The 26,702-nt window shown below is 42.8% G+C and overlaps 2 protein-coding genes and 1 long non-coding RNA gene across 12 annotated transcripts in view; 2 read left to right on the top strand and 1 right to left on the bottom strand.

Annotated features, from left to right (window-relative positions):
- Nucleotides 1-7,371, top strand: part of casp9 (caspase 9, apoptosis-related cysteine peptidase) — a 13,144-nt gene extending 5,773 nt beyond the window's left edge. For 2 of the 7 annotated variants that reach the window (XM_061845146.1, XM_061845124.1), the window contains exons 7-11: nt 1,915-2,062; nt 2,128-2,316; nt 2,488-2,597; nt 2,697-2,751; nt 5,789-7,330. In XM_061845146.1, coding sequence (XP_061701130.1) covers nt 1,915-2,062; nt 2,128-2,316; nt 2,488-2,597; nt 2,697-2,751; nt 5,789-6,063 — 777 coding nt within the window. In that variant the 3' untranslated portion in view covers nt 6,064-7,330. Of the gene's footprint in view, nt 1-1,914; nt 2,063-2,127; nt 2,317-2,487; nt 2,598-2,696; nt 3,834-5,788 lie in introns of those variants that run through there. The other 5 variants (XR_009798680.1, XM_061845138.1, XM_061845158.1 and 2 more) reach the window with 5 other exon arrangements.
- Nucleotides 1-12,182, bottom strand: part of LOC133514011 (uncharacterized) — a 15,082-nt gene extending 2,900 nt beyond the window's left edge. Inside the window, exons 1-5 of one of the 3 annotated variants that reach the window (XR_009798696.1) lie at nt 12,165-12,182; nt 11,892-11,995; nt 11,005-11,204; nt 7,329-7,937; nt 3,725-3,863 (exon numbers count right to left, since the gene is read on the bottom strand). This is a non-coding gene — a long non-coding RNA (uncharacterized LOC133514011). Of the gene's footprint in view, nt 1-3,724; nt 3,864-7,328; nt 7,938-11,004; nt 11,205-11,891; nt 11,996-12,164 lie in introns of those variants that run through there. The other 2 variants (XR_009798698.1, XR_009798695.1) reach the window with 2 other exon arrangements.
- Nucleotides 12,069-24,368, top strand: LOC133513993 (L-rhamnose-binding lectin SML-like). 2 transcript variants are annotated; one of them, XM_061845193.1, is made up of 11 exons: nt 12,069-12,209; nt 12,288-12,426; nt 12,686-12,799; nt 19,503-19,535; nt 19,619-19,687; nt 19,906-20,041; nt 21,056-21,165; nt 21,250-21,294; nt 21,467-21,599; nt 23,003-23,106; nt 24,204-24,368. In XM_061845193.1, the coding sequence occupies exons 3-11, from the start codon at nt 12,724-12,726 to the stop codon at nt 24,233-24,235; spliced, it is 738 nt and encodes a 245-aa protein (XP_061701177.1). In that variant the 5' UTR covers nt 12,069-12,209; nt 12,288-12,426; nt 12,686-12,723; the 3' UTR covers nt 24,236-24,368. The 2 variants fall into 2 exon arrangements, with proteins under 2 accessions (XP_061701177.1, XP_061701184.1); XM_061845200.1 differs by lacking the exons at nt 12,069-12,209; nt 12,288-12,426; nt 12,686-12,799 and adding an exon at nt 18,002-18,102.
- Nucleotides 24,369-26,702: the final 2,334 nt, after the last annotated feature.

Below are 26,702 nucleotides of genomic sequence, written 5' to 3'. Positions count from 1 at the left end.
TGAGAGCAGCGGCGCTCAATGCGTTGACCGCGAGGCAGTCTTGGTTGATCGCGGAACGGCGTGCCAAAAAAAAATGTCAGCCAATATTGCCTCTAAACTGCGCACGTGCGCAATTGTGCACCGCTCATGTCTCTTTGCACATATTCTGCATTGCGCGCAAAAAAAAAAAAAAAAAAAATCATTCAGTTTGTAGCATTTTGCAATGTGATCCAATGAATGACTGGTTGTTACATCCAATGGCACAATTCACATACGTACTGTAAAAAATGAAAAGAAGAAGCCGCTGGTTTCTTTTAGGCAGCACACGGAACTTTCTCTAACGACGACCACTGCTCCTAGTTTACCTTACATCCGCCCCCCACTTACTTAGCCCATCAATGTGTTTAATAATGACAGCGTTCACCACCGCTGCTTTAGTTAGCAACACGGTCTGGGCAACGTAGAGCAAAGACGAGCTAGACGTGCTGCTTATGTTTACTTTCTATATTAATGGAGAAAGTTAAAAAAGAAATGCTGTTGTTTTAAGCTGCAATGACTGTGAATAGTCGAAGAAAAAGTGATTAAACTGGACAAGATTTTCTCTTTTCTGAGTGGGGAAAGGTCTGGAATGAAGCCAAAGTAGAAAGTGCAGGATGAGATGGTGTAATGTTAAAATTCCACCTTGGCACAGCCTGATCTATGATGAAAGCACAGACAATGCAGCGCACAAAAAGCTAATTCTGTATTTTTTATATGTATAGTATAATATATTACATAACATTAATAACATAATATTTGGAGCATCATCATCATTAACCCCCCCAAGCCCTCCTCGTTGGTAGCTCGCGAGAGGCTGGCTGCTTGACAAGTAGATCTTGGGGTAAAAAAGTCTGATCACCCTTGTTTTAGAGTATCAACTATTGTGCAGGGGAGCGAGTGAGACGCAAACTATTTTTAGAGCAAAATGATTATAAGTCTTTTGTCAAGCCAAATTTAGAACTAGGAAGCACACTAATTTCATTGCGGCACATTAAAGCAACTCGCCTACTGGGAATATCGTACGTCGTCAAAGTCAGCATGAACGAACATTTCGGCGTGATAAATGTGAAACTTTCGAGCTTTTTGTATATTTTGTACTTTCGACTGAACTGGGTGTTGTAGGCCACGGGGGTGGGGGGGAATTGTACTGTACAGGGCGGCACGGTAGTTCAGCTACTAAAGCGTTGGCCTCACAGTTCCGAGGTTCCGGGTTCAATCCCGGACTCGCCTGTGTGGATTTTGCATGTTCCCCCCGTGGCTTTCCTCCGGGCGCTCCGGTCTCCTCCCACATCCCAAAAACATGCAACACTAATTGGACACTCTTAAATTGCTCGTAGGTGTGATTGTGAGTGCGGTTGTTTGTCTCCATGTGCCATGCGATTGGCTGGCGACCAGTTCAGGGCGTACCCCGCCTCCTGCCCCCGTTGACAGCTGGGATAAGCTCCAGCACTCCCCGCCACCCTCGTGAGGATAAGCGGTGAAGAAAATGGATGGATGGATGTACTGTACAGGAAGTAATATGGATGCATATTTCCTTAAAAAAAAAAAAAAAGTGCTAGCATTACAGAAAATCGGCTATATGTGATATGCGTTCACGAAGGACTACACGTTGGTGCATCAAGTATCTGAGGATTTTTACAAGTATCGATACTGTGTAGAGGTGCAGTATTAGCAGCCGATATTAGTATTTGTGGGGCTGACAAGGAACAATATAGGATAATTGTATCATGCTGTCTCGTGACCGCATCAAATACACAGAAGTAGATCCTATCTTGCTTTGGGCCGAACGGGAGGGAGTACTGGCCTACTTTTGGTGACAATACACGAGACGTAGTGCCGCGCAGTCTCTCCTGTTGCGCATTTTTAGTCTGACGTCAGTTGTCGCCTTCGTTGCAGGTGATTCACAAGCGCTTCCCCGGCGCCGTTTATGGAGTAGACGGCCAGCACGTTCCGGTGCAGCACGTGACAAACTACCTCAACGGGAAGAACTGCCCCTCCCTGCAGGGGAAACCCAAGCTTTTCTTCATCCAGGCTTGCGGAGGAGGTACCGATCGGCGAGTGACAGCATTCAGCGGGAGCACGCCGAAAGATTTTGTTTCCGTCCTCGAGCCGAAAGAGACCGAGGCTTCGAGGTGCCGTCCGACGACGAGGAACCGTCCAGCGGAGGGGAGGTCGACCAGACGGACGCCATCCCCGCCTCCTCCAGCGGCGACTCACTCAGCACGTCTGACGAACCCGACGCCGGCGCCACGCTGCCCACCCCGAGCGATATTCTCGTCTCCTACTCTACTTTTCCGGGTACACCCCACTCGCGACATACTTCCGAGTGACGCTAAGTTGAGTGTAGCTATATTCCAGTCCACTTGGGGGCAGCAGTGCACCTGAAGGGCGGCGAAGTGACCTTGCACCCATGAGAACCACACCACCTTCCGAATGTTTTTACCACTTAATTAAATTCACTCCACACAGGTTACGTGTCCTGGAGGGATACAAAATCAGGCTCCTGGTACATTGAGACGTTGGACCGCATCCTCGAGGAAAATGCTGCTACTGATGATTTGGTCAGAATGTTAACGATGGTGAGCGTCTCCTCACAATTTATTTTTTTCAAGTGAAGTCATTATTCTGTTATTTATAAAGACGTCCATATTTTTTTTTTTACTCTCCTCACTGTGCAGGTCAACCAAGAAGTTTCCCAGAACTCTGCAAAAGGCATCTACAAGCAAATGCCAGGTTACTTTAACTTCCTCCGCAAACTTCTTTACTTTCAAACCTAAGAGGAAATTTATCTGAACAAAAGTAATGATTAAATGCTTACCCCCACTTCCAAAAAAAGTGATTTTTGTAAATACAGTGTTCCCTCGTTTAGCGGAGGGTTACATTCCCCAAAAATATTGACATTGAGTGAAATCCGTGTAGTATTTTTTTTTTAATTCAAATTTCAATGTTTCAGGTTTTTTTTTTTTTTTTATTTATGGATTTTTTTTCATTTGGGTTGTTTTTTTTTGTTTATAGTATTTTTTTTTTTCATTTCTTATGTTTTAAGGCCCTTAACTCACTTTATAAAGTTTTTTCAAACAGGCATTAATATTTTCTGTAAAAGAAAAAAAACAAAAAAACCTAAAAATAGCCTGCTCCATTTTTTTGAAATTACACATGTAATAGCAAGGCTGCGTAAAGTGAAACCGCGTTGTAGCGAGGGAGCATTGTGTATTTTGGAATAAAATGATATGAATGTTTGAACTTGTATTTTGTATACGTTTCAAAAATAGATGGCAGTGATTCCTCGGATGTGATGATCAATTACCGTAATTTCCTGCCTTTTTTTCCCCACACGATTTCAACCCTGCAGTTTATGCGGTGATGCGGCGCTAGCGTTAGCGCGGTGATGCGGCCCTAGCGTTAGCGGTAAACTCTGTGTACCGAGGCTTATAACCAGTTACGCTCTGTACGCCGGGAATTACGGTAGTACATTTTGTAAGATTTTGTAATTTTTTTGTATCATTTCCACTGTGCTGTTTGGCTTAAATATTTTTTTTTATTGTTGAATACTTTTTGGACAGTACAATCATTAAAATATAAAAATGTGGTTTGATGTCAGTATTTTAAAACCACATCTGCATTTTTGTGTCACCATCCCCACAAAACGAGCTCTTTTTACGTGAAGACATTTTTATTTTTTCAAACCAAACTGAACAGGGATATTGCATTTGATTTGACATTTTTCAAAATGGGAACTGTAAAATAATAACTGACTGAATATGTTTTGTGACTGCAAAAGCACGTTCAGATAATAAATGTACGCTTTGTTCACAGCCGTGTGCGCTCAGACCAGCTGATCTGCTCTGCAAACAAAACAAAAGAAAACACAGCAACAAAGGCAATCTTAGATAACATTTAATTGTCGCGCTAAACAAGCATTGCTCAACTTTTGCTCGCGTGTAAACAGGCGAGAAACCAGTTTATGCTAAGTTGTCATTCACACACCTGTGTTGACGCTAAAACAAACAAACAAAAAAAAAACCCTGGCATTCAAAACAATGAGCAACTACAGCGCTGCTGGCATTCAAATACCCCCTGGTGTCACTGGAAGGGTGAAATTGCCATTTTCTGTGCCACTTATCCTCACAGGGGTCACGGGGATGCTGCAGCCTATCCCAGCTAACTTCGGGCAGGTGGCGGGCTACACCCTGATCTGGTTGCCAGTCAATCGCAAGCTACATAGAAACAAACGAGTACTCGCACTCGCGATCTCCTCTAAGGGCATTTTAGAGTTTCCGATAAATGCATGTTTCAGGAGGGATGTGGGAGGAAACCGGAGTCCCCGGGGAAAAACCCACGCAGGCACGGGGACAACATGGAAACTCCCCACAGGCATTGTTAGCCAGGATTTGAACGCCGGTCCTCGGAACCGTGAGGCCAACACCCAAACGAGTCGCCGCCGTGCAAGAATAATTATTGTGGCATTGAAAACAAGTGTTGCACTACTTCTGTCCGCCACTGGGGGCAGCAGTTAAAATAATCATTGCAGTCGGGTCGCAGTTAAAGGAACACTTTGTCCAAAAATAGGAACGGGAGCACACGTTAAAAGTTAGTAGATGAGGGTTCCGTGTTTTTTTTTTAATGCCAGAGTTAGCCACAGATTTCACCAAGAAACGATTTCTAAATTGGAAAAATATTATCGAAGTTCCTCTCTCGCTCAGATATTCCAATGAGCCCGGCTGGAAAGCTGACAGCCAATCAGCATTTGCCACGCCTACGGTGCTTCCCCTCCATTACTCGTGGATACGTTTCACGGGACAGAGAATGTCCGTTTTGTGGCATTTTGTGGCCGATTTTTTTTTTTTTTTTTGGTAGAAAAATAATTACAAACAAACAAAAAAAGCATAATGTACATTGTTCAAGCCTGTGCGTTTGAGCCACAATACAGAGCGGTGGAATTTGACGTGTTGGAAGGGGGGGGGGGGCGTAGCGCTGACGACTAACAATAATCCCATTATATGGATCGCAGAGATTTGTTTGATGCTTTTCTGTTGAGTTGGTTTAGATGTAGAAAATATACAGCAGGGGTGGCCAAACTTATTTTTTTTTACCCCGAGATCTACTTTTCAAGCAGCCGACTCTTGCAATCGATGGGGAGTTGGGGGGGGGGGGGGGTGAGAGAAAATCAAAGTTTGATTAACGGTGACGGGGAAGATGCTCTGTGTTATTACTATTTTGAGCAAACAAAACAACAATAACAACGTACAATTTTTGCGCCAGAATACAAACAGGCGGAACTTGACGTGTTGGAGACGGGGCGTGACGTTGACGAAAGAGCACAACACTCACAATAACATGGACCAAGGAAAATGCCAGTGTTGTCGTGAGTCTGATAAGGTCGAACAAAAAATGGAGCGTACCGGAATGAACTTGGATCACGATCGACATATCTGCATAACGTCGATACTAGATAATAGATGCGAAGTTGTTTGTTTGGACGAAGAAATGTTACATCTCAATTTACTTATGATCCATGACAGTTTTATGAACGGAGCACTTGTACATCCAGTGGAAAAATCGGTAAATATGCTACGTGAATGCTATGGGCTATGTCCAAAGTTTATTAAAAAAAAAAAAAACGAGAGCTTATTTTCTGAGTACAGCGTAGGACTATTTAATGGTTTATCTGGAATCCAAAATGCAAAAGAAACAAAAAAAAAAAAAAAAAAAAAACTTGGGACATCCCTAAAGTGATTACACCCATATATGCATGCATCCATTTTCTTAGCTGCTTATCCGCACGAGGGTGGCGGGAGTGCTGGAGCCTATCCCAGCTGTCAACGGGCAGGAGGCGGGTTGGTCACGCGCAGAGACTGGGAGAACATGCAAACTGTACGGCCATGCAAGACAGCTCCTGTTCTTATGGGAGGTTTGTCTATAATCATTTCTATTTTGTATGACATTTTTCTTTTTACGTGTATATTTCCTGTCAGAGAGGGAACTCATCCCAGTCGTAGTTTTCGCAAGCCATCCTCTCCCCAACAAGCGTATGGGGCAAATTAAAAAGTTGCGTTTTGGGACCATCGGTTGTGACATTTTTGACGGGAAGACGTCATGCGGTGGTGGGTGTTTTGTTTTTAGGGCAGTCACGTGAAATGTGACATTTTTAATCCACAACACCGGCAAATGTTTCATTTTTGACCAAATTTGCGTCCCCTCCCCATTACTCTTCTCCTGCCTCTTCGTTTGCAGCCACGATTAATAAATGTTTCGCATAAAGCTCCGTAAAGTTGTCCTTGCTCTGTCAGAGAGGTAGCAACTTTCTTTTTCTGATTTTGCAGCACTATTTCTGCATGTAGTGCTATGTTTTCCGACCAATCGTTTTGTAGGAATATTTGAATTCGCACGGAGAGAATTTTTTTTAATTGCTCTTGATACACGCTCCCTGGAGTGTGATCTTCAGGAATGCCGCCGTTTGCTTGAAAACGTGCAGACATTTTGGTTCTATCTCCTTCAAATGGTTCATCATTGTTTTGTTTTGTTTTGCTCTTCCAGTGGCAGTCTAATTTCCTCTTTGTCTAAATCTAACACAAGTGCGTTCTATTGAACTCGGTGATTTAGTTCCCTACTGCTGTGAGAAAGTATTTCATTTTTATCTTTTGGATTCCAATCTCCCGTGACGCGATGCCGAACTCCCTCCATTGCTGTCATCCAAATTTGTTGTGCTTCTGCACAATTTCAGTGGTTAGACTTTCTCAAGTCTTCCATTCCTTGGACGAATTTGCGTGTGTTTCTGTATTTTATCCTGTAAGTTAAATATATATATTTTCGGCAAAGCCATATTGTGTTGTCCACAAATTTAGAGGGTTAGGGTTTTATTTGTTTTTTTTTTTTTTTTTTTTTTAAGAGGGAGATTGGTTTTCTACAAACTTGCAGTCCTTCCGCATTAATTTCTGTTTCAGACCATGGTGTGTGAACTATTTTGCTGCTTGTCTTTCCCCTATTGGAGTCAGTGGTTCACCCAGGGTGACTATACTGACTTCCCCCTGAACAGGGTGACAATTACTTTCTGTCTGAGGTAATTCTCAGTTGTCACTCAGTTTCCTGTTCAAATGAGGTAGGAAACCTCCACTTACACTTTTACACATGCACATGCACACGTTTCACGGAGCTGATTTACGTACTGGACACATGTTGCCCTTTTCTCTGTTTTAAAGACTCATTTCTCTACTCGATAGGGACGAGTATTCTCGAGGTTTGGTTCTTCCGCAGTCGCCCAGACGTGCAAATTCGCTCGTTCCTCATGTGTGTGTGAGTTCGCTACTCACCAGAGATGTCTTCACTTCCTTCGGCTGCTCGTCAACACTCGGCCTCCAGACGCGAAGCCGAGGCCCGGTCCCGGAAAGGGTCTCAAGTGCAGTGATCACGTTCTTTGCCTGGATGTAGACTCAGCCCCTGGAAACCTCGGGTATCTTGAGATCAGGCTCGAAGGACCAAGTAAATGTCAGGTCTACCAATTTGACATTCATTTAATTTTTTTCTATTGTTGAATACTTTTTGCCCAGTGCAGTCATTAAAATGTAAAAATGTGGTTCGGGGTAGTTTCTCCTCATCTGAACTTCACTGCGATGCCACTATTTTATCACCACTTTTGCTTTTCTTGTTTCGCCATCCCCACAAAACAAAACGCTTTTGATGTGAACACCATCCATCCATCTTCCGGGTCGGGCCGGCGGGGGAAGTAGCTTCAGCAAGGATGACCCAGACTTCCCTTTCCTCGACCGCTTCTTCCGGCTCATTTGTTTTGACATTTTTCAAAATAGGAACTCTAAAATAATAACTGACTAAAGACGTTCATTGTAAGTACAAAAGCACTTTTCAGATAATAAATGTATGCTTTGTTCACGGCCATGTAAACTCCAGCCAGCTGATCTGCTCTGCACACACACACACAAAAAAAACAAAACAAAAAAAAAAACAGTATAACAAAGACAAGCTTAGGTAACATTTAAGTGTCACTAAACAAGTATTGCTCAACTTTTGCTCGCGTGGAAACAGGTGAGAAACCAGTTTATGGTAAGTTGTCATTCACACACCTGTGTTGATGCAAAAACAAACAAAATAAAACCCTCTTGCATTCAAAACAATGATCAACTACAGCGCTGCTGCCATCCAAGTAGCCCCTGGTGCCATTGGAAGGGTGAAATTGTGAGGAAAAAAAGAAATCCAGATCTTGGCACTGTGTGGGATACATCATGTAAAAAATGCCTAAAATTTATTAGCATCAAACAATCCTCATCTTTCCATCCATTTTCTGTGCCACTTATCCTCACAGGGGTCACGGGGATGCTGGAGCCTATCCCAGCTAACTTCAGGCAGGAGGTGGGCTCCACCCCAAAGTGGTTGCCAGCCAATCGCAGGGCACCTGGAAACAAACGAGTACTGGCACTCCCGATCTCCTCTAAGGGCATTTTAGAGTTTCCGATAAATGCATGTTTCAGGAGGGACGTGGGAGGAAACCGGAGTGCCTGGAGAAAACCCACGCAGGCACGGAGACGACATGGAAACTCCACACAGGTGGGGTTGGGATTTGAACCCAGGACCTCAGAACTGTGGCGCCAACGCCCTAACGAGTCGCGCCACTGTGCCGTCACAAACGGTGCCACTATTTTGGTTAGGCTCCATCCATCACGTTTAATTCCCGAAATCCATCGATATTTTCTGGTCTTTTCAGCTGACCTCTTTGAAAATCTGTGTTGTCTGTTGTGACAACCAACAGCGCAGCAGGTCTCGGGTATTGTAAATATTCTCCTCGGGTTCAATGTCGAGCAGCCCTTTTTGACCTCCAATATGGCGCCGTGAAAATGGTGACGTCACGCGCACGAGCTTGATACACCAAATTGTTCCAAACAGCCCCCCCCCCCCCCCACTCTCTTGTTTACATGGATTATTAACCGAGTGACCATTTTGTGCGTTTTGCAGAGCTGATCATCCCACCCTCACCCGTTGGGTAAAAAACATGGACTGCCACGTGATATTGATGTATTTCTAATATACAACAATAAATATAAGTGCAGGTTAGATTAGTGGCAGTTAAAGGGCCACTGTCATGAAATGCATGATTTTTAGTATGTTATTAATGGGGGGAAAAAAGCAGCTGACATGGACCCAGCATTTTTTTCACCACAAAACATGATTTTGACGTATACAAATTTTTGTAAATCCCGCCTTTAAAATCCTCGCGAGGGATTGGTTTTCGAGAAGAATGCAGGAAGTGATGTACGTGGCAGGACCGCCCTCAAGTGGACTCGTTTGTTTCTATTAGTTTCACCTCCGGGAAGGTAGCTCGTTGTTCCTTCGTGTTAGCCAAAATGCCGGCTCGTTGCAATGCTGGATGTTGCTCGAACAGTCGGGAGGATGGATTTACCCTTCACAAGTTTGCAAGAGACCCGATTCGTCGTGAAAAAAGGGCTGCACAGGGGCAGAGGACGAGAGCTTCGTGGGTTCCAAATGACAGGTAGGTGTTTATACAGCTACTAAAAAAAAAATAATAATAATAATACTTGCTCTAACCACTGAGCTCAAGGGCCTCCATGTAATCCGGGGCCTCCATGTAATGCGTCTCTCATAATGTAACAAAAGATGACAGGGGTGCTAAATGTGTCGCTGTGCGCATCGGACGGCTGCCGTGACGGCTCGCCGGCGAAGGCTGCCGCGTCGGGCTCGCGGACGGCGGCGGCGGTTTGGCCGTGATCCACATGTCATCTAAATATGGCTCGAAAACAAATCGGGTAATATTGCCCCGGAAACTTCACTCGGTTGTGTGATGTTCTCTTCTTCGAAAAGAGCTTCCGTCTCTGAAGGGGCGCGTCCTCCGGTTGGGGCCACAGCGTGTTTTCAATGGCGAATGTCTGGGGTGACATCACGGGCAGAAGATGCAGCCAATATGGCGACCACTCGGATGTCGAATGACACTTCCGCAATTTTGCGCGTGGACGACGTGCCCTCCGGTCATATTTATTTTTTCGTGTAGACATTGAAGTGAATAATCTTATATGTATTTTTCATTTCAATATCTCTTTTAGAATGTTTATAGGCATGACACTTGACCTTTAAGCAACATCAATGTGTACTTGAACTAAAAAAAAAGAAAAAAAATGTCGTAATAAAGATATTTGGAGAGACAATTTGATTGCTTCAAAGCAGCCTTTTTATGACCTTTTTAAACTGAACCCCATTTCAGTCAATCCGCGTTTAAAATCCACAAAAAAAAAAAAAACGAGTCTTCCCCCTTTTCTTCTGCTGGTTCAGTTTTGCACATCAGCTTGTAATTAGATCCCACATAGAGGACGTCAAAGCCTCGCTGGGAGCAGCTGAAAAGCATTTTGGGCAGGCACGTGCACAGATAACTGTATTCAAAATTAGATTCTATTGTTATATTATTATAATTATATTTGTATAATGGCTTCTTTTTTTAAACGGACAAAGGGCTCCATATGATGAAATTACTAATATGTAAAGTGACAAAATGACTTAGATAGATGGGTATAAAGCATAGATAGATAGATTTTGTCATAAAACATGAAATTTTCAGTCAATCAGTTCGATATATTTTTGGAAATAAGGACTCGCAATGGGAAAATAGATGCTAAACGCGTCGTTCATTTGTTGTCTCTGCGACGTCAGGAAATTTCAACTTGTTTCCTCGGATTTGAAAATCAAATTCAATTTGCAGAATTCTGTATTATGAAATCCATCAAAAAATTTCCCGGAAAGTGTGTTTTCTTGCTTTTCCACTGATGAAGTTTGGGAAAAATATTGATATCGCTTTTTCGCGACAAACCGTCGGCCTTCAAAGGTGAAGCGAAGTGTGAACAGTGAACGACAACAACCGTAAAAACTTCGTTCAAGTGAATGAAGCTCATCAGAAAATAAAAATAACAAAAAAAAAAAAACCTTTACAAACAAACTTTAACAGTGTCAAAGTAAATCTTTCACGTTTACCTTTGGAATGTTTTCTCACAGCCACGAAACCGGCGATTAACGCAATTCATCGCTGTCGCCGCACAGGTCGGCATGCTTGCTTTGGGAGTATCAAAATGGCGGATATCTGCTTCTGGCGACCAGAGCTACGATGGCCCATGAACTATCCAGTCTTATTTTTTAGCTCATTGATGGTAGCTGGAAACCAGGAAGTTGGAGACCTGGTTGACACAACACGGTGTCATAAAAACATACGCCAACCCGTATAAACTACCCAAAAAATCCTTATAACATACCGAAGAGAATTATATGTCAAAATAACAGTTTTTCAATGATTTTTATTGTAGATCTCCATAATGATAATATCTGAAGTTAATGTCTAATTCTACTAAGTAGAATGATCAAAAAGATGGCTATTTATTTATCAGCCAGGCTGCAATACCGCCGATATTTGTAAGAGAGATTTCCCCAAAGAGATTCAGTGATGGGAACAGAAAAATGTTATGGAAGATTACATATCTACTGAATGCCGATGATCAATTCTTTATTTTTAGTGAATAAGGAAGGAGCTGATCCGTCTGATGAGGCTAACAATAAGCTATAGATGAACTCACTGGCGTTAGCTATTGTTGCTACGAAGCCAGTCTCGATTTTAATAAATGGAACGTCTAACTTGACATACATATGAAAACACAGCATCTAATAATATTATATTGTTGTTATAAAAACACGACCATGAGCCAGAATGCTAGCGAGAGAGCTACAATGTCAGCTACAACCATCCCACGTATTTGTAATGAGGGCAGGGCGGCTAACTAGCGAGCATGCACGCTACATTATCTACGAGCTAAGTCAAACTCATTTGAGCCGCAAATGATCAAAGTCAAGATAAAAAAAATGGCACTCACTTTTTGTCGCAGTCAAGAAATATCCCCGTATAGCTCCTATCTCGATAGGTCAGCGTCACCAATAGCGTATCGTGTGGCGGTGCTCGATCCGGGCCGAGGATTTACTGGAAAATTACCGGAAATGAAAGTATCACGCCTGGTGCGCTACGTTTGGAATTGCCGACACCCAGCTTTGGGTTTTCCCCCCACAATAGAGGAGACTCGCGCCATTCTGGGCAAAATCAAACGGAATCCGTATGATTTGTGATATACGGCCGTATACGTAAGACTCACCGCAAAATCCGAAGGAACTACGGCTAAACCGTTACGAGTTGACAGGTATGTAAAAGCATCCACTTTAGTTGATAGTGTCCATTTTTTTTATTTTTTAAATCACAATCATACGTTTTATGATAGTGCTGAATGGAGGAGGGTCACAAGACGATTCTTCGGCGCTACAGGATCGATATAGTCACGAGTTTGGAGCCATCAAGTCTCTACGACCGGCCTGCTGGAGAAAGGAGTGTTCACGGGAGACATGATCGATAAAATAAAGGTAGGACGGCGCTGTAGTATAAATATTACTCATAAATAGTCGTGATTCTTCATTTAAAGCTGATGGCGAAGGAGAAAAAGATTTGGAGGCAGCTTGTGCTCAAAAGCTGCCAAAATAAGTGTACCTTTGTCTCCATGAGCTACCGAGAATCCATTTTGTCATTTTTATTCTATCATTTCTGTTACGATCACTCATATTTTCCGCAATTTTCTGATGAACACCGGCGCAAATCAATATTTTGTTCTAATTTGACTTCCAGATGGCCTTCATAGAGGAGGATGCACGAGGTAGGCTTAGATGGGAAAAGACGACACCCTGTGGCGACCCCGAACGGGACAAGCCGAAAGGAAAAGAAGAAGAAGAAGATACACTTGTACGTACAGTGACGGTCAAGCATCTCCTTTCATTGCAGCAAATATGTAAAATAGAAAAATAAAACGATGAGAAAATTGGGGGAAAGTCCAGCAAAAATATTGATAGATTTAACAAGTGTTTGGCTCACAGTTAATTTAATAATCAGCGGCCAACACATCATTTTCATCATCAGTCAAAGTTGTTTTCAAAAATACATTTCCAACCCTTTATTAAAATATATTTTTTTTTTAACCATTACTGGTTTCACTCAAAAAACAACAAAAAAAGCAAAACATTTGGATTGTTGTTTTCAAAAATAAAAATAGATGTTTGCGAATGTCTGTTGAGCGCAAAGATAATCAGTTTGCTTTCATAAAGCACAACGGAAATCCATAAATATTTGCTGTGGCGAGATCATTGAAATTGTAAAGGATTTGAACCATTTAGACAAAGGCTCTCAACACTTTATTGAGGCTCTAAACAGTTGTCAATAAATCATTCATTCATTGATTCATTGTTGATTAATCGACGATTTGCTGCATCCATAAAATAAAATGAAATTTGTGCATAAACGGAATTTCTGCAAAAAAGAGTATATCGAGTTCATCATACATCCATCCCTCTTCCGAGCCGCTTATCCTCACAGGGGTCAGCTGATCCCTGGTGTCAGTGGGCGGGAGGCGGGGCGCACCCTGGACTGGTCGCCAGCCAATCGCAGTTCACATAGACAAACAACAGTCACACTCACAAAGACCTAGGGGCAATTTAGAGTCCCCAGTTATCCATCCATCCATCCATTTTCTGAGCCGCTTAGCCTCACGAGGGTCGCGGGAGGGCTGGAGCCAATTCCAGCTGTCATCGGGCAGGAGGCAGGGTACACCCTGAACTGGTCGCCAGCCAATCGCAGGGCACATGGAGACAGACAACAGCCGCAGTCACAATCACACCTACGGGCAATTTAAAGTCTCCAGTCAATGCATGTTTCAGGGACGTGGGAGGAAACCGGAGGACCCGGGGAAAACCCACACAGGCGGCTTTAGGCAGGATTTGAAAACAAGTGTTGCACTATTTCGGTCAGCCACTGGGGGCAGCAGTTAAAATAATCTCCATGATTGCAGTCGGGTAGGAGTTAAAGCGGGGGTCACCTTCAAAAAATAACGAAATGGTTACTACAAATGGTTACCATTATTATCCATCCATCCATCCATCCATTTCCTCAGCCGCTTATCCCCGCAAGGATGGCGAGGAGCGCCGGAGCCTATCCCAGCTCTCAACGGGCAGAAGGCGGGGCACACCCTGAACCGGTCGCCAGCCAACCTCAGGGCGCATAGAGACAGACAGCCACACTCACAATCAAACCTTGCGGCAATTTAGAATGTCCAATTAATCTTACGGAATCAAAATATAAACGACAGACGGGGTGAACGAAATTGTCAACGCGAACGTCTTAATGTGGGGATCACGAAATGTGCATAAAAATGCAAAATAGCCAGACGGATCGGGGGAAAGCCCAACAATTTCATTCCTCGCAAGAATTTTACGCTCCAGTATACAGTTACGGTTGACCGGCACAGTACAAACAAACCGAGTACGAATCGAAACCCGCTCTGAGTCGTCCGATAACATCGGTTCCATTTCCAATCTGTTGCGTATCTCATATCTGTTGCAGTAAATAACCAATTCGCTTCCTTCCTTGAGCAAAGGCTTTGCGCAATATTTCCTCAGTGGGAAAAAAAAAAAAAGTTGGGCAAACTCAAAATTGTTTGTTCCGCTTAATCTCAACTTAAAATCTTTTAAGTCGTGGTTTTGAGTTTCAGCAACCTTTCATTTTTGCCAACGCATCTTTAAGTCGCACTAACCTGTAATTTTACATGATGATGACTTGAATAAATTCAATTCAACATAACCGGTAGATTGATTCAAGAATCTAAGAATGCACCCTGCAATAGTGAAGCAATCAAAAATTATGAATTCATTAGTGACAGTCACTAAAACTATCAATCGTATCAATAATTTCCCGTAAAAAAATTAAATAACCACAGAGGTATCATCTGCATTACATTACAATACATTTTTACCAAATATGCAAATAAAACGTCAATAAATTCAATTCAACATAACCGGTAGATTGATTCAAGAATCTAAAAATGCACCCTGCAATAGTGGAAGCAATCAAAAATTATGAATTCATTAGTGACAGTCACTAAAACTATCAATCGTATCAATAATTTCCCGTAAAAAAATTAAATAACCACAGAGGTACCATCTGCATTACATTACAATACATTTTTACCAAATATGCAAATAAAACGGCAATAAATTCAATTCAACATAACCGGTAGATTGATTCAAGAATCTAAAAATGCACCCTGCAATAGTGGAAGCAATCAAAAATTATGAATTCATTAGTCACAGTCACTAAAACTATCAATCGTATCAATAATTTCCCGTAAAAAAAATTAAATAACCACAGAGGTACCATCTGCATTACATTACAATACATTTTTACCAAATATGCAAATAAAACGGCAATAAATTCAATTCAACATAACCGGTAGATTGATTCAAGAATCTAAAAATGCACCCTGCAATAGTGGAAGCAATCAAAAATTATGAATTCATTGGTCACAGTCACTAAAACTATCAATCGTATCAATAATTTCCCATAAAAGATAAAAATAACCACAGAGGTACCATCTGCATTACATTACAATACATTTTTACCAAATATGCAAATAAAACAGCAATAAATTCAATTCAACATAACCGGTAGATTGATTCAAGAATCTAAAAATGCACCCTGCAATAGTGGAAGCAATCAAAAATTATGAATTCATTAGTGACAGTCACTAAAACTATCAATCGTATCAATAATTTCCCGTAAAAAAATTAAATAACCACAGAGGTACCATCTGCATTACATTACAATACATTTTTACCAAATATGCAAATAAAACGCAATAAATTCAATTCAACATAACCGGTAGATTGATTCAAGAATCTAAAAATGCACCCTGCAATAGTGGAAGCAATCAAAAATGATGAATTCATTAGTCACAGTCACTAAAACTATCATCGTATCAATAATTTCCCGTAAAAAAATTAATAACCACAGAGGTATCATCTGCATTACATTACAATACATTTTTAACCAAATATGCAAATAAAACGTCAATAATTCAATTCAACATAACCGGTAGATTGATTCAAGAATCTAAAAATGCACCCTGCAATAGTGGAAGCAATCAAAAATATGAATTCATTAGTCACAGTCACTAAAACTATCAATCGTATCAATAATTTCCCGTAAAAAAAAATTAAATAACCACAGAGGTACCATCTGCATTACATTACAATACATTTTTACCAAATATGCAAATAAAACGGCAATAAATTCAATTCAACATAACCGGTAGATTGATTCAAGAATCTAAAAATGCACCCTGCAATAGTGGAAGCAATCAAAAATTATGAATTCATTAGTCACAGTCACTAAAACTATCAATCGTATCAATAATTTCCCGTAAAAAAAATTAAATAACCACAGAGGTACCATCTGCATTACATTACAATACATTTTTAACCAAATATGCAATAAAACGGCAATAAATTCATTCAACATAACCGGTAGATTGATTCAAGAATCTAAAAATGCACCCTGCAATAGTGGAAGCAATCAAAAATTATGAATTCATTAGTCACAGTCACTAAAACTATCAATCGTATCAATAATTTCCCGTAAAAAAAAATAAATAACCACAGAGGTACCATCTGCATTACATTACAATACATTTTTAACCAAATATGCAAATAAAACGGCAATAAATTCAATTCAACATAACCGTAGATTGATTCAAGAATCTAAAAATGCACCCTGCAATAGTGGAAGCAATCAAAAATTATGAATTCATTAGTCACAGTCACTAAAACTATCAATCGTATCAATAATTTCCCGTAAAAAAATTAAATAACCACAGAGGTATCATCTGCATTACATTACAATACATTTTTACCAAATATGCAAATAAAACGTCAATAAATTCAATTCAACATAACCGGTAGATTGATTCAAGAATCTAAAAATGCACCCTGCAATAGTGGAAGCAATCAAAAATTATGAATTCATTAGTCACAGTCACTAAAACTATCAATCGTATCAATAATTTCCCGTAAAAAAAAATTAAATAACCACAGAGGTACCATCTGCATTACATTACAATACATTTTTACCAAATATGCAAATAAAACGGCAATAAATTCAATTCAACATAACCGGTAGATTGATTCAAGAATCTAAAAATGCACCCTGCAATAGTGGAAGCAATCAAAAATTATGAATTCATTAGTCACAGTCACTAAAACTATCAATCGTATCAATAATTTCCCGTAAAAAAATTAAATAACCACAGAGGTATCATCTGCATTACATTACAATACATTTTACCGGTCCGGCCCTGTTAGCGCTGCGCTAGCGTGTTATTGTCGTGTCTCAGTGATTTTTACCGGTATGTTTTTTTTTTTTTTTTTTTTTTTTTTCCCAAACCGGCCCTGTTGCCACGGCTGTAGCGTTAGCGATAGCGCTCTGCTAGTGTTAGCGATAGCGCTCTGCTAGTGTTAGCGATAGCGCTCTGCTAGCGTTAGCGATAGCGCTGTGCTAGCGTTAGCGATAGCGCGGCGCTAGCATTAGCGCTCATTGAATAACCCCACTACAAGGAAAGCGAAGTTAGCTGAACGTAATATTCAACTGTAACCTCATAAAACACAAGTTTTGACAACATTTAAGGGTTTTAAAGAAAACAAGTGGCTTGTTTCGCTGGGCCAACTCAATTTTACAATTTCAATTACATTGATTTATATATTTTTTAAGTCTGCGCAACTGTGGAGGTTTTTTTTTTTTTTTTTTTTTTTTAAATTACAATGCTTGAGTAAAACTTTTTCTGCAACCGCAAACGCCTTTCGGGGCTCGTCTCGTAATGTCGCAAGGGGCAATCTATTGTCCAACCTCCTTTTTCTTCTCTCTTGATTCTCCCCCCCCCCCCCCCCCCCTGCAAACGGTTCTTTGCCGCAACTTGCGGTGGACGTTGAGGACCTGAAGCAATCGAGACACATGCGCACACACACAAAAAAGGAAGCTGCGTAACATTGGATGTGAACAACAACAACAACAAAAAAAATAATGTCAGGGGGCGTGGCTTTTACCGACCAGTCTGGGCGGATGTCTTGCTTTAATTATAAAAATGAAAATTCCTCTCAACATCTCTCGCGCCGTAGACCGGATCGTGTGAAACATGCGCTCCTGCTTCAGACTCGGCTCAGCGTTGTGTAAGTAAAATATATACATGAATAAATCATAATAATAATAGTAGAAATCTTTGTCTCTATTAATAGGAAATTAAAACCCATTCGTGGGCAGCGTCCCATTTTTGGGACGAGATTATAAATGAGTAAAGTTATCATATAAGAAGTGCCATTTCCTTGATTGTGCCCTGTCAGGAGACTTTTTATCTCAATTTTGCAAAAAAAAAAAAAAAAAAAAAAAAAGGGTTAATAGCAATTCATGGAAGTACTAAACAAACTATTGGAGGTCAATTATTGATTTTAGTAAGTTCGGGAATGGGTGAGTTGGAATTGAGAGTTACGTTTTTAAAGCTAGCTCGAGAGTCATATCCTAAGATGATCTATTTGTCGACTGTGTTTGTTTTTTCTCGTGATTGCTGCCACAGAAACAGATTTATGAGTCATATTTCAATATTTCTCTTTCTGAGTAGAAAGTCTTACATGTTTGAGTTCAGCTTGTTCAAATTGTTTATATTGGCGATGAGTGGGGGCGGAACGGCGGTGGCGCAGCTGGTAAAGCGTCGGCCTCGCAGTTCTGGGGACCTGGGTTTGATCCCAGGGCCCCGCCTGTGTGGAGTTTGCATGCCGTGGGTTTTCTCCGGGTGGGCACTCCGGTTTCCTCCCACATCCCAAAAACACCCAAGATTAATTGGACACTCTAAATTGCCCCGAGGTGTGATTGTGAGTGCGACTGTTGACTGTCTCCTCCCGCCACCCTTGTGAGGATGAGCGGCTCAGAAATTGGACTGTTGTCTGTCTCTATGTGACCTGCGATTGGCTGGCAACCAGTTCAGCCTGCTACCCAATGACACCTGGGATAGGCTCCAGCGCGCCCGCCACCCTTGTGAGGATGAGCGGCTCAGAAATCGGCTGGACGGATGCAGACTTCGTTAGTTGAACACTAACTGCTGCTATTTATTATTCTGTTGGCGAATACAGTGGAGCCTCGGTTCTCGACCACAACCCGTTCTAGAAGGCGGTTCGAAAACCGAATCCACCGTGAGCGCGACTGTTGTCTGTCTCCATGTGCCCGCGACCCTCGTGAGGATAAGCGGTGAAGAAAATGGATGGATGGAGCGTGAATCAATATAAGAGCAGAAAAAAAAAATGGGCAGCAGGTGCAACGTCCGTGTCAGTCTTGCCACGAGGGTTTTAACACGATCAAACTCGTGTTAAAACAAATAACAACAACACCGTGCCGCCCGTTTTGGTTCAGCTTGTTCAAAATGTTGGCAAAAATGAAAACTGAAAAAGTGTTCAGTGAATAAATACGACCGGCCTTGCGTGCTCAGTCGCGGACGACAAATAACCCCCAAGTCAAAGTCGTCCTCGTTTATTTGTCTGCGTATCGATGCCTCGGTCTGAACTAATGTTTGTTTTTCCAGTGCTGATGGCAGCAAGTTTCATCCTGACAGCAGGTACAGTGTACACACGCAGTACTGCAAACCGTACATACAATAAAAAGTATTGATATTACATCATTGCGTGTTGGTTTCCGCAGTTGTCGATTCTCGAGAGCGAGTGAGCACCTGTGACACGGACCCGTTGAACGTCCATCGCCTAAACTGCGGTAAAAATTCAAATAGCCAACAACAACAAAATAATAATAATAATCTGCCTTTGTCTTAAATCGTTTACCCGAAGTGACGTCGCCAAGTTGTCCGACTCGCCCAAATAGGAGCTGACGTTTTAAAATAGTTCAACCCGGGCCGCGAGTTGCAATTAGCCACGTGGAAGGAATCCGTTTTGGAATTGGGCGCAACGCTGACTGCTTTGTTTCCCGCGCAGAATCCGGAGTGATCAGCGTCGAGGGGGCGCTCTACGGTCGCACCGACGCGGTGGTGTGCTCGGAGGGGCGACCGCCGCAGGAGCTGGCGAACACGCAGTGCGCTCAGCCGGGCGTCTTGACCACCCTCTCGACGAGGTTTGTGCGTCGGGCCTCTTTTAGATCCAAAAGCGCATAAATGTAAGGGTATCTCCCATCCATTTTCTTCACCGCTTATCCTCACAAGGCTCATTGGCCGTGCAGGAGTCTATCCCAGCTGTCAGAGGGCAGGAGGCGGAGTACACCCTGAACTGGTCGAGACAGACAACAGTTGCATTCACAGTCACACCTAGGGGCAATTTAGAGTGTCCAATTAATGCTGCGCGTTTTTGGGATGTGCCCACCCGGAGGAAACCCACGCAGGCACGGGGAGAACATGCAAACTCCGCACAGGCGGGGCCGGAATCAAACCCGGGACCTCAGAACTGCGAAGCCGACGCTTTCCAGCTGCGCCACCGTGCCGCCCTGCTTATATTCCTTGTCATTTTTCTCTCCAGGTACTCTGGCTCGACCGCAATCCGTTCCAGAAGGCGGATCGAGAAGTGATTTGTTCGAAATCCAATCGATATTTCCCATTACAATGAATGGAAAAAGAAATAATGCGTTCCAAGCCTAAAAAATTTGCCTTTTTAAAGCATTTTTTTAAGCTTTTCCTGCATAGTAGAAATACATATATACTTGAAATACTTTAAATAATGAAATATTTTCAGAAATAGATTTATTTTTTTGCTGAAAATGTATGCTTTAGTAGTAGCGTAGCTACGCGAGGTGTGCTGCTTTGCCGTATCTGTAGCGACTCGGCCCCCAGCCTTGTAAAAAATTTTTTAGGGAATAAAAGTGCAGTAAATTTGAGGGCAGTAGTAGTTTATTAGCATAAGTGTGAATGTCTGCGCTTGTAGACAATAAACAGATGGGAAATAATCCATTTAAATTCCCAAAAATTACACGGGATTCACCAAAAACACTTTTTTCCAGACTCGAGCGCATACGAGTACCTGCCGACACCGAGCGCCGCTAACGTCGGGTCTGGCGATTTCGACGCGGATGTTCGATTTCTCCGTCTTTGTGTTTCTTCCGGCGAGCCGTCACACTTTTATCGACTTTGGTCCGCAGGTGCAATGGCAAAAAATCCTGCGAGGTGAACACGGCGCCTTTCCGCAATCCCGACCCCTGTTCCGGCATCCTCAAATACCTGGAGACCAATTTCACCTGCTTGCCCGCAAGTACGGCGTCCGTCTGCAATTAGGTGTGGTGTAAACATTTATGATTTCATATCTGATGTTTTTTTTTTTTTTTTTTTTACACAGTTACTGTCGTGGCTTGTGAGGGTTCTTTGGCACAACTGTTTTGTGGTAAGATTGACCTTTCCTCCGCCCCCGATGATCAATTCCTGCATTATGATATTCATTTTATAAATGATTATGAATGCTATTTCTCTCGACTACTTATTCGGATGTTTAAAGTGTCCGCATCTCCACCGTCGACCGTCTCTCTCTCTCTCGCTCTCTCTCATTTGGTCGCCAGATGAAGGGCAAGTTATTTTCGTCTACGGCGCCGACTACGGACGCCGCGACGCGACCACGTGCACGTTCGGAAGGCCTGAGCAGCAGATCCGAAACAGCCAGTGCCTGCGCCCGAGTGGCATCCCGGCCAACACGTACGCTCGAATCGCAACCTGTAACAAGTGGAAAAGCAATACATAGTTTAGTTTAAATTGCCCCTAGGTGTGATTGTGAGTGCGGCTGTTTGTCTCCGTGTGCCCTGCGACTGGCTGGCGACCGGTTCAGGGTGTCCCCCGCCTCATGCCCGGTGACGGCTGCGATAGGCTCCAGCGCTCTCCGCGACCCTTGTGAGGATAAGCAGCGAAGAAACTGTCGTGGTCCATTGGGACTAATCCCGCGGGAGGGACTAAAAAGAAATCTGGTTCCCGTGTGGAGCGGTCGGCGCTCTTTGCGCTCCGCACTCCCCAATGACGTAGAATAAAAACGAGACTGCGCACTCTGAATCCAACGTTGGTTCCGCCACGGTCGACAGGCTCTGACTTCCGGTCAGGGCAAAAAGCGCGGTAAGCAATACGCACATTATTATGGAAAACGATGCGATAAATCTATATACTTGGGGTGTTTTGGATCCCTAGAGACATAAATATAATCTAAACATTTGCAGCATGCCCAGGAAAGTTTAAAAGACATATCCATCCATCCATTTTCTTAGCTACTTATCCTCATGAGGGCAAGAGGCGTGTGGGGTACACCTTGAACCGTTTTACAGCCGATCTCAGGGCACATAGAGACAAACAGCCACACCCACAATCACACCTACGGCCAATTTAGAATCTCCAATTAATGTTGGATGATTTTGGGACGTGGGAGGAAACCGGAGACCCGGAGAAAACCCACGCAGGCACGGGGAGAACATCCAAACTCCACGCAGGCAGGGCCGGGATTGAACGCGGGACCTCAAAACTGTGAGCCCAAAGCTTTACGAGCTGAGCCCACCGTGCATTCCCCTTCATGATATTGTAATGATATATTTTCCACATTCATAATTACAATAACGAATTATGAAGGTTAAACTGAAACACGCTTACCGGTGAAAAGTTACTTCTTGGCGACCGCCTGCACGGTTTTTGACCGCAAGCAGCGCAACAAGAATTCACCATACTGACACCCAAAAAAAAAAAAGTGAAATATAACGTATATTCCAATATTATATTTCACAACTGTAAGGTCATCAAAGGGTGTCAACTTTCACATGAAATAGTTTTGCCCTGACCGGAAGTTGAAGCCGAATTACCACGTGAAAGGGGGGGCTGTGCGCAGCCTGGTTTCTAATCTACGTCATTGACACTACCCCCACCTGCAGAAGCGCACCGGAACAGTCCGTCTCCATTCAATGGGTCAGATGGACAGTTCGGGTTCAGTTTGTAGTTTGTTCACTTGTGAGGTCCGACCTCCCGAAATTTACAGTTTTTAGATGACATCATTTTTTTTTTTTTTTTATTAGCACCGCAATAAGCCCCGATTTCCCCCCCCCCCCCCCCCCCCCCCGCATTCATAGGTGCAACGGGAGAAACAACTGCACGATCGCGGCCACCAACGCCGTGTTTGGGGACCCCTGTGGGGGCACGTACAAGTACTTGGAGGTCGCCTACACATGTGAATGTAAGTACGTGGGAGCTTCTTCAGCATCTTGACTTTATAATTTTTTGTTTTGTAGGACAAGAAAACAATGTCATGATTTCCTTTTGTGTACAACTGCGTTGATGATTATTCGACTCACCTGAGCAAATATTGATTGTAATGTTCAGGAATTTCTCTCTTAAGTTGAAAGTGGACATGTGTATAACATTTTGCAGCAGGTGGTTGAAGAATTTTACCACAACTATGTCTTCTTCTTTTCCTTTCGGCTTGTCCCGTTAGGGATCGCCACAGCGTGTCATCTTTTCTCCATCTAAGCCGATCTCGTGCATCTTCCTCTTTAACACCAACTTCCCTCGCAACATCCGTCAACCTTTTCTTCGGTCTTCCTCTCGGTCTCTCTTCCTTGGTAGCTCCATCCTCGTCACCCTTCTACCGACGTACTCACTCTCTCGTCTCTGGACGTGTCCAAACCACCCAAGTCTGCTCTCTCGAACCTCGTCTCCAAAACATCTAACTTCGGCTGTCCCTCAAATGAGCTCATTTCTCATCCTATCCAACCTGCTCACTCCGAGCGAGAACCTCCAAATCGTCATTTCTGCCGCCTCCAGTTCTGCTTCCTGTCCACCGTCTCTAATCCGTCCATCATGGCCGGCCGGCCTCACCGCTGTTTTATAAACTTTGCCCTTCTTCCCCCTAGCAGAGACTCTCCCGTCACATAGAGCACCGGACACCTTCCGCCAACTGTTCCACCCCGCTTGGACCCGTTTCTTCACTCTCCATTGGTCTCTATTGTTGACCTCAAGTATTTGAAGTCATCCACCCTCGCCATCTCATTCACGCACATATATTCTGTTTTACTTCGGCTAATCTTCATTCCTCTGCTTTCCAGTGCGTGCCTCCATCTTTCTAATTGCTCCTCCGCCTGCTTTCTGCTTTCACTGCATATCCCGATATCTGCGATCATCACGGTCCAAGCGGAACTATGTAAAATTGAGTCATTCTGAAAGATGTTTCCGAAAATGTCATTTCACGTATTTATACACCAAGTCGTTCCAAACGCCTCCACCCTCTCGCTTACACGAACGATTAACCGAGGGACTATTTTGTGCTTTTTGCAGATCCGATCGTCGAAGTCTCACATGTTTGTTAGACAAACATGGACTGCCACGTGATCTGGATGAATTTATAATACGCAGCAATAAATGTAAGTGCAGGTTAGATTAGTGTCAGTTAGGCAACATCAATGTATACTTGTATTAAAAAAATAAATGTCTTAACGAAGATATTTGGAGAGACAATTTGATTGCTTCAAACCGGGGTTTTGTGACCTTTTTTAACCCCCTCCCCCCATTACATAATGCGCAGTTAAAAAAAAAAAAAAATCCACGTCTTCACCCTTTTCTTCTGCCGGTTCATTAACTAGAAAAGCGAGTTTTGCATAGCGGCTTGTAATTCGATCTCACGTTGAAGACGTCAAAGCCTCGCAGGGAGCAGCTGCAAAGCATTTTGGCCAGGCACGCGCACAGACATTTTTTTGGGGCAGGTACTCAAGCTCCACCTGGAAAAAAAACCTGCCCAGCTTTTGTATATTTAAGGAAAAAAAAAAACATTAGTATGTTGTAAAAATTGTGAAAATCAGTTTTTCTCCATTTGCTCTGCAATAAAATTGCTTCGTTGAACATATAAAATAGAGCTTATTTAGCAATATTAGCAGGAAGACCAGAAAAAGAGGAAGAAGCGGGGTGCAGAAGACCAGACGGAGCCAGTTCTATGGAGGCCGCCTCGAGGGCAACCTCGACATGACCTCTGCCATACTAATTCTAAAATGTTTACGAACGCTATTTCCATTCCATCACATTACACAATATTTGATCAAAACAATGATTCTGGCTTCCCCTTTTTGGGAATGTTGTAATTGTGGAACTGAATACAAAAAAATTAAGGGGTCAAGGAGAACTGCTCCAGAGCGTGGTGGAGAATTGTGGGGCGCAGTTCTCTTCAGTTCTCCTTGCGTGCAAGCAAACTGGTCGTGCCTCCTCCTCGTTTTAAACAGTTTTAACTACATGTCACCCTGATGGAAACTGACGTTTAATTCGGTCCTTCGGGCCGGATCCCAAGACACTTTAGTTGACGTCCAGGGAAAGACCGTGACCACGGCATTGAAGACCCTTTTCCCGGGACTGGGCCTCGGCTCTGCGTCTGAGAACTGAAGGTTGACGGGTAACCAAGGAGGAGAACTCTAATATACTCACGCACTCACAAGGAGTGAAAGAGTTGCAATGTTTAGGTGACTCCTGCATTGAAACTCGTTGTTGACTACCGTAATTCCCACAACTGGATACAAGCCTCACAGAGTACATTTGTAAAGGAAATACCATTTGGTACGTACATAAGCCACAGCCGTGTAAAAGCTACAAGTGCCCACATTGAAACGAGATATTTACAAAGAAAGACGGTGCACGGAAAGAGTTTAATGCTAGTGCAGCGCTAACACAAGTGCTAATGCTAACAGGGCCGGTTAATCTAAAACTTACCGGTAAAAATCAGAGACACGCCAGTAACAATCGCAGCAAACACGCTAGCACGGCGCTATATTGAAACGAGATATTTACAAAGAAAGACGGTACACAGAAAGAGTTTAATGCTAGTGCGGCGCTAACACTAGTACTAATGCTAACAGGGCCTGTTAATCTAAAATTTACTGGGAAAAAATCACTGAGACACACCAGTAACATAGCAGCAACATGCTAGCACAGAGCTATATTGAAACGAGATATTTACAAAGAAAGACGGTACACAGAGTTTAATGCTAGCGCAGTGCTAACACAAGTGCTAATGCTAACAGGGCCGGTTAATCTAAAACTTACCGGGAAAAAACATTGAGACACGCCAGTAACATCGCAGCAAACATGTTAGCACAGCGCTATATTGAAACGACATATTTACAAAGAAAGACGGTACCCAGAAAGTTTAATGCGAGTGTGGTGCTAACATTAGCACTAATGCTAACTGGGCCGGTTCATCTAAAACCTACCGGGAAAAATCACAGACACACCAGTAACATAGCAGCAACACGCTAGCACAGAGCTATATTGAAACGAGATATTTACAAAGAAAGACGGTACACAGAGTTTAATGCTAGCGCAGTGCTAAGACAAGTGCTAATGCTAACAGGGCCGGTTAATCTAAAACTTACCGGGAAAAAACATTGAGACACGCCAGTAACATCGCAGCAAACACGTTAGCACGGCGCTATATTGAAACGACATATTTACAAAGAAAGACGGTACACAGAAAGTTTAATGCGAGTGTGGTGCTAACATTAGCACTAATGCTAACTGGGCCGGTTCATCTAAAACTTACCGGGAAAAATCACAGACACACCAGTAACATAGCAGCAACACGCTAGCACAGAGCTATATTGAAACGAGATATTTACAAAGAGACGGTACACAGAGTTTAATGCTAGCGCAGTGCTAATGCTAACAGGGCCGGTTAATCTAAAACTTACCGGTAAAAATCAGACACGCCAGTAACATAGCAGCAACACACTAGCAAAGGGCTAACAGGGTTGGTAAGTCACTTCCTCAGCACATATATTCTACTTTTCCGTTCTA

Source organism: Syngnathoides biaculeatus, chromosome 2, assembly GCF_019802595.1.
Source record: "Syngnathoides biaculeatus isolate LvHL_M chromosome 2, ASM1980259v1, whole genome shotgun sequence".
In the NCBI taxonomy this organism is placed as follows: Eukaryota; Metazoa; Chordata; class Actinopteri; order Syngnathiformes; family Syngnathidae; genus Syngnathoides; species Syngnathoides biaculeatus.
Note: the sequence above shows the minus strand (reverse complement) of the source record. Positions and strands in the feature narration are given on the sequence as shown.

Coding starts and splice junctions, on each gene's coding strand:
- LOC133513993 (XM_061845193.1), top strand. CDS start 12,724: ATGGGAAAAGACGACACCCTGTGGCGACCCCGAACGGGACAAGCCGAA. Junction 19,536..19,618: donor AAGTTTCATCCTGACAGCAG/GTACAGTGTACA, acceptor TGGTTTCCGCAG/TTGTCGATTCTCGAGAGCGA. Junction 20,042..21,055: donor TTGACCACCCTCTCGACGAG/GTTTGTGCGTCG, acceptor TTTGGTCCGCAG/GTGCAATGGCAAAAAATCCT.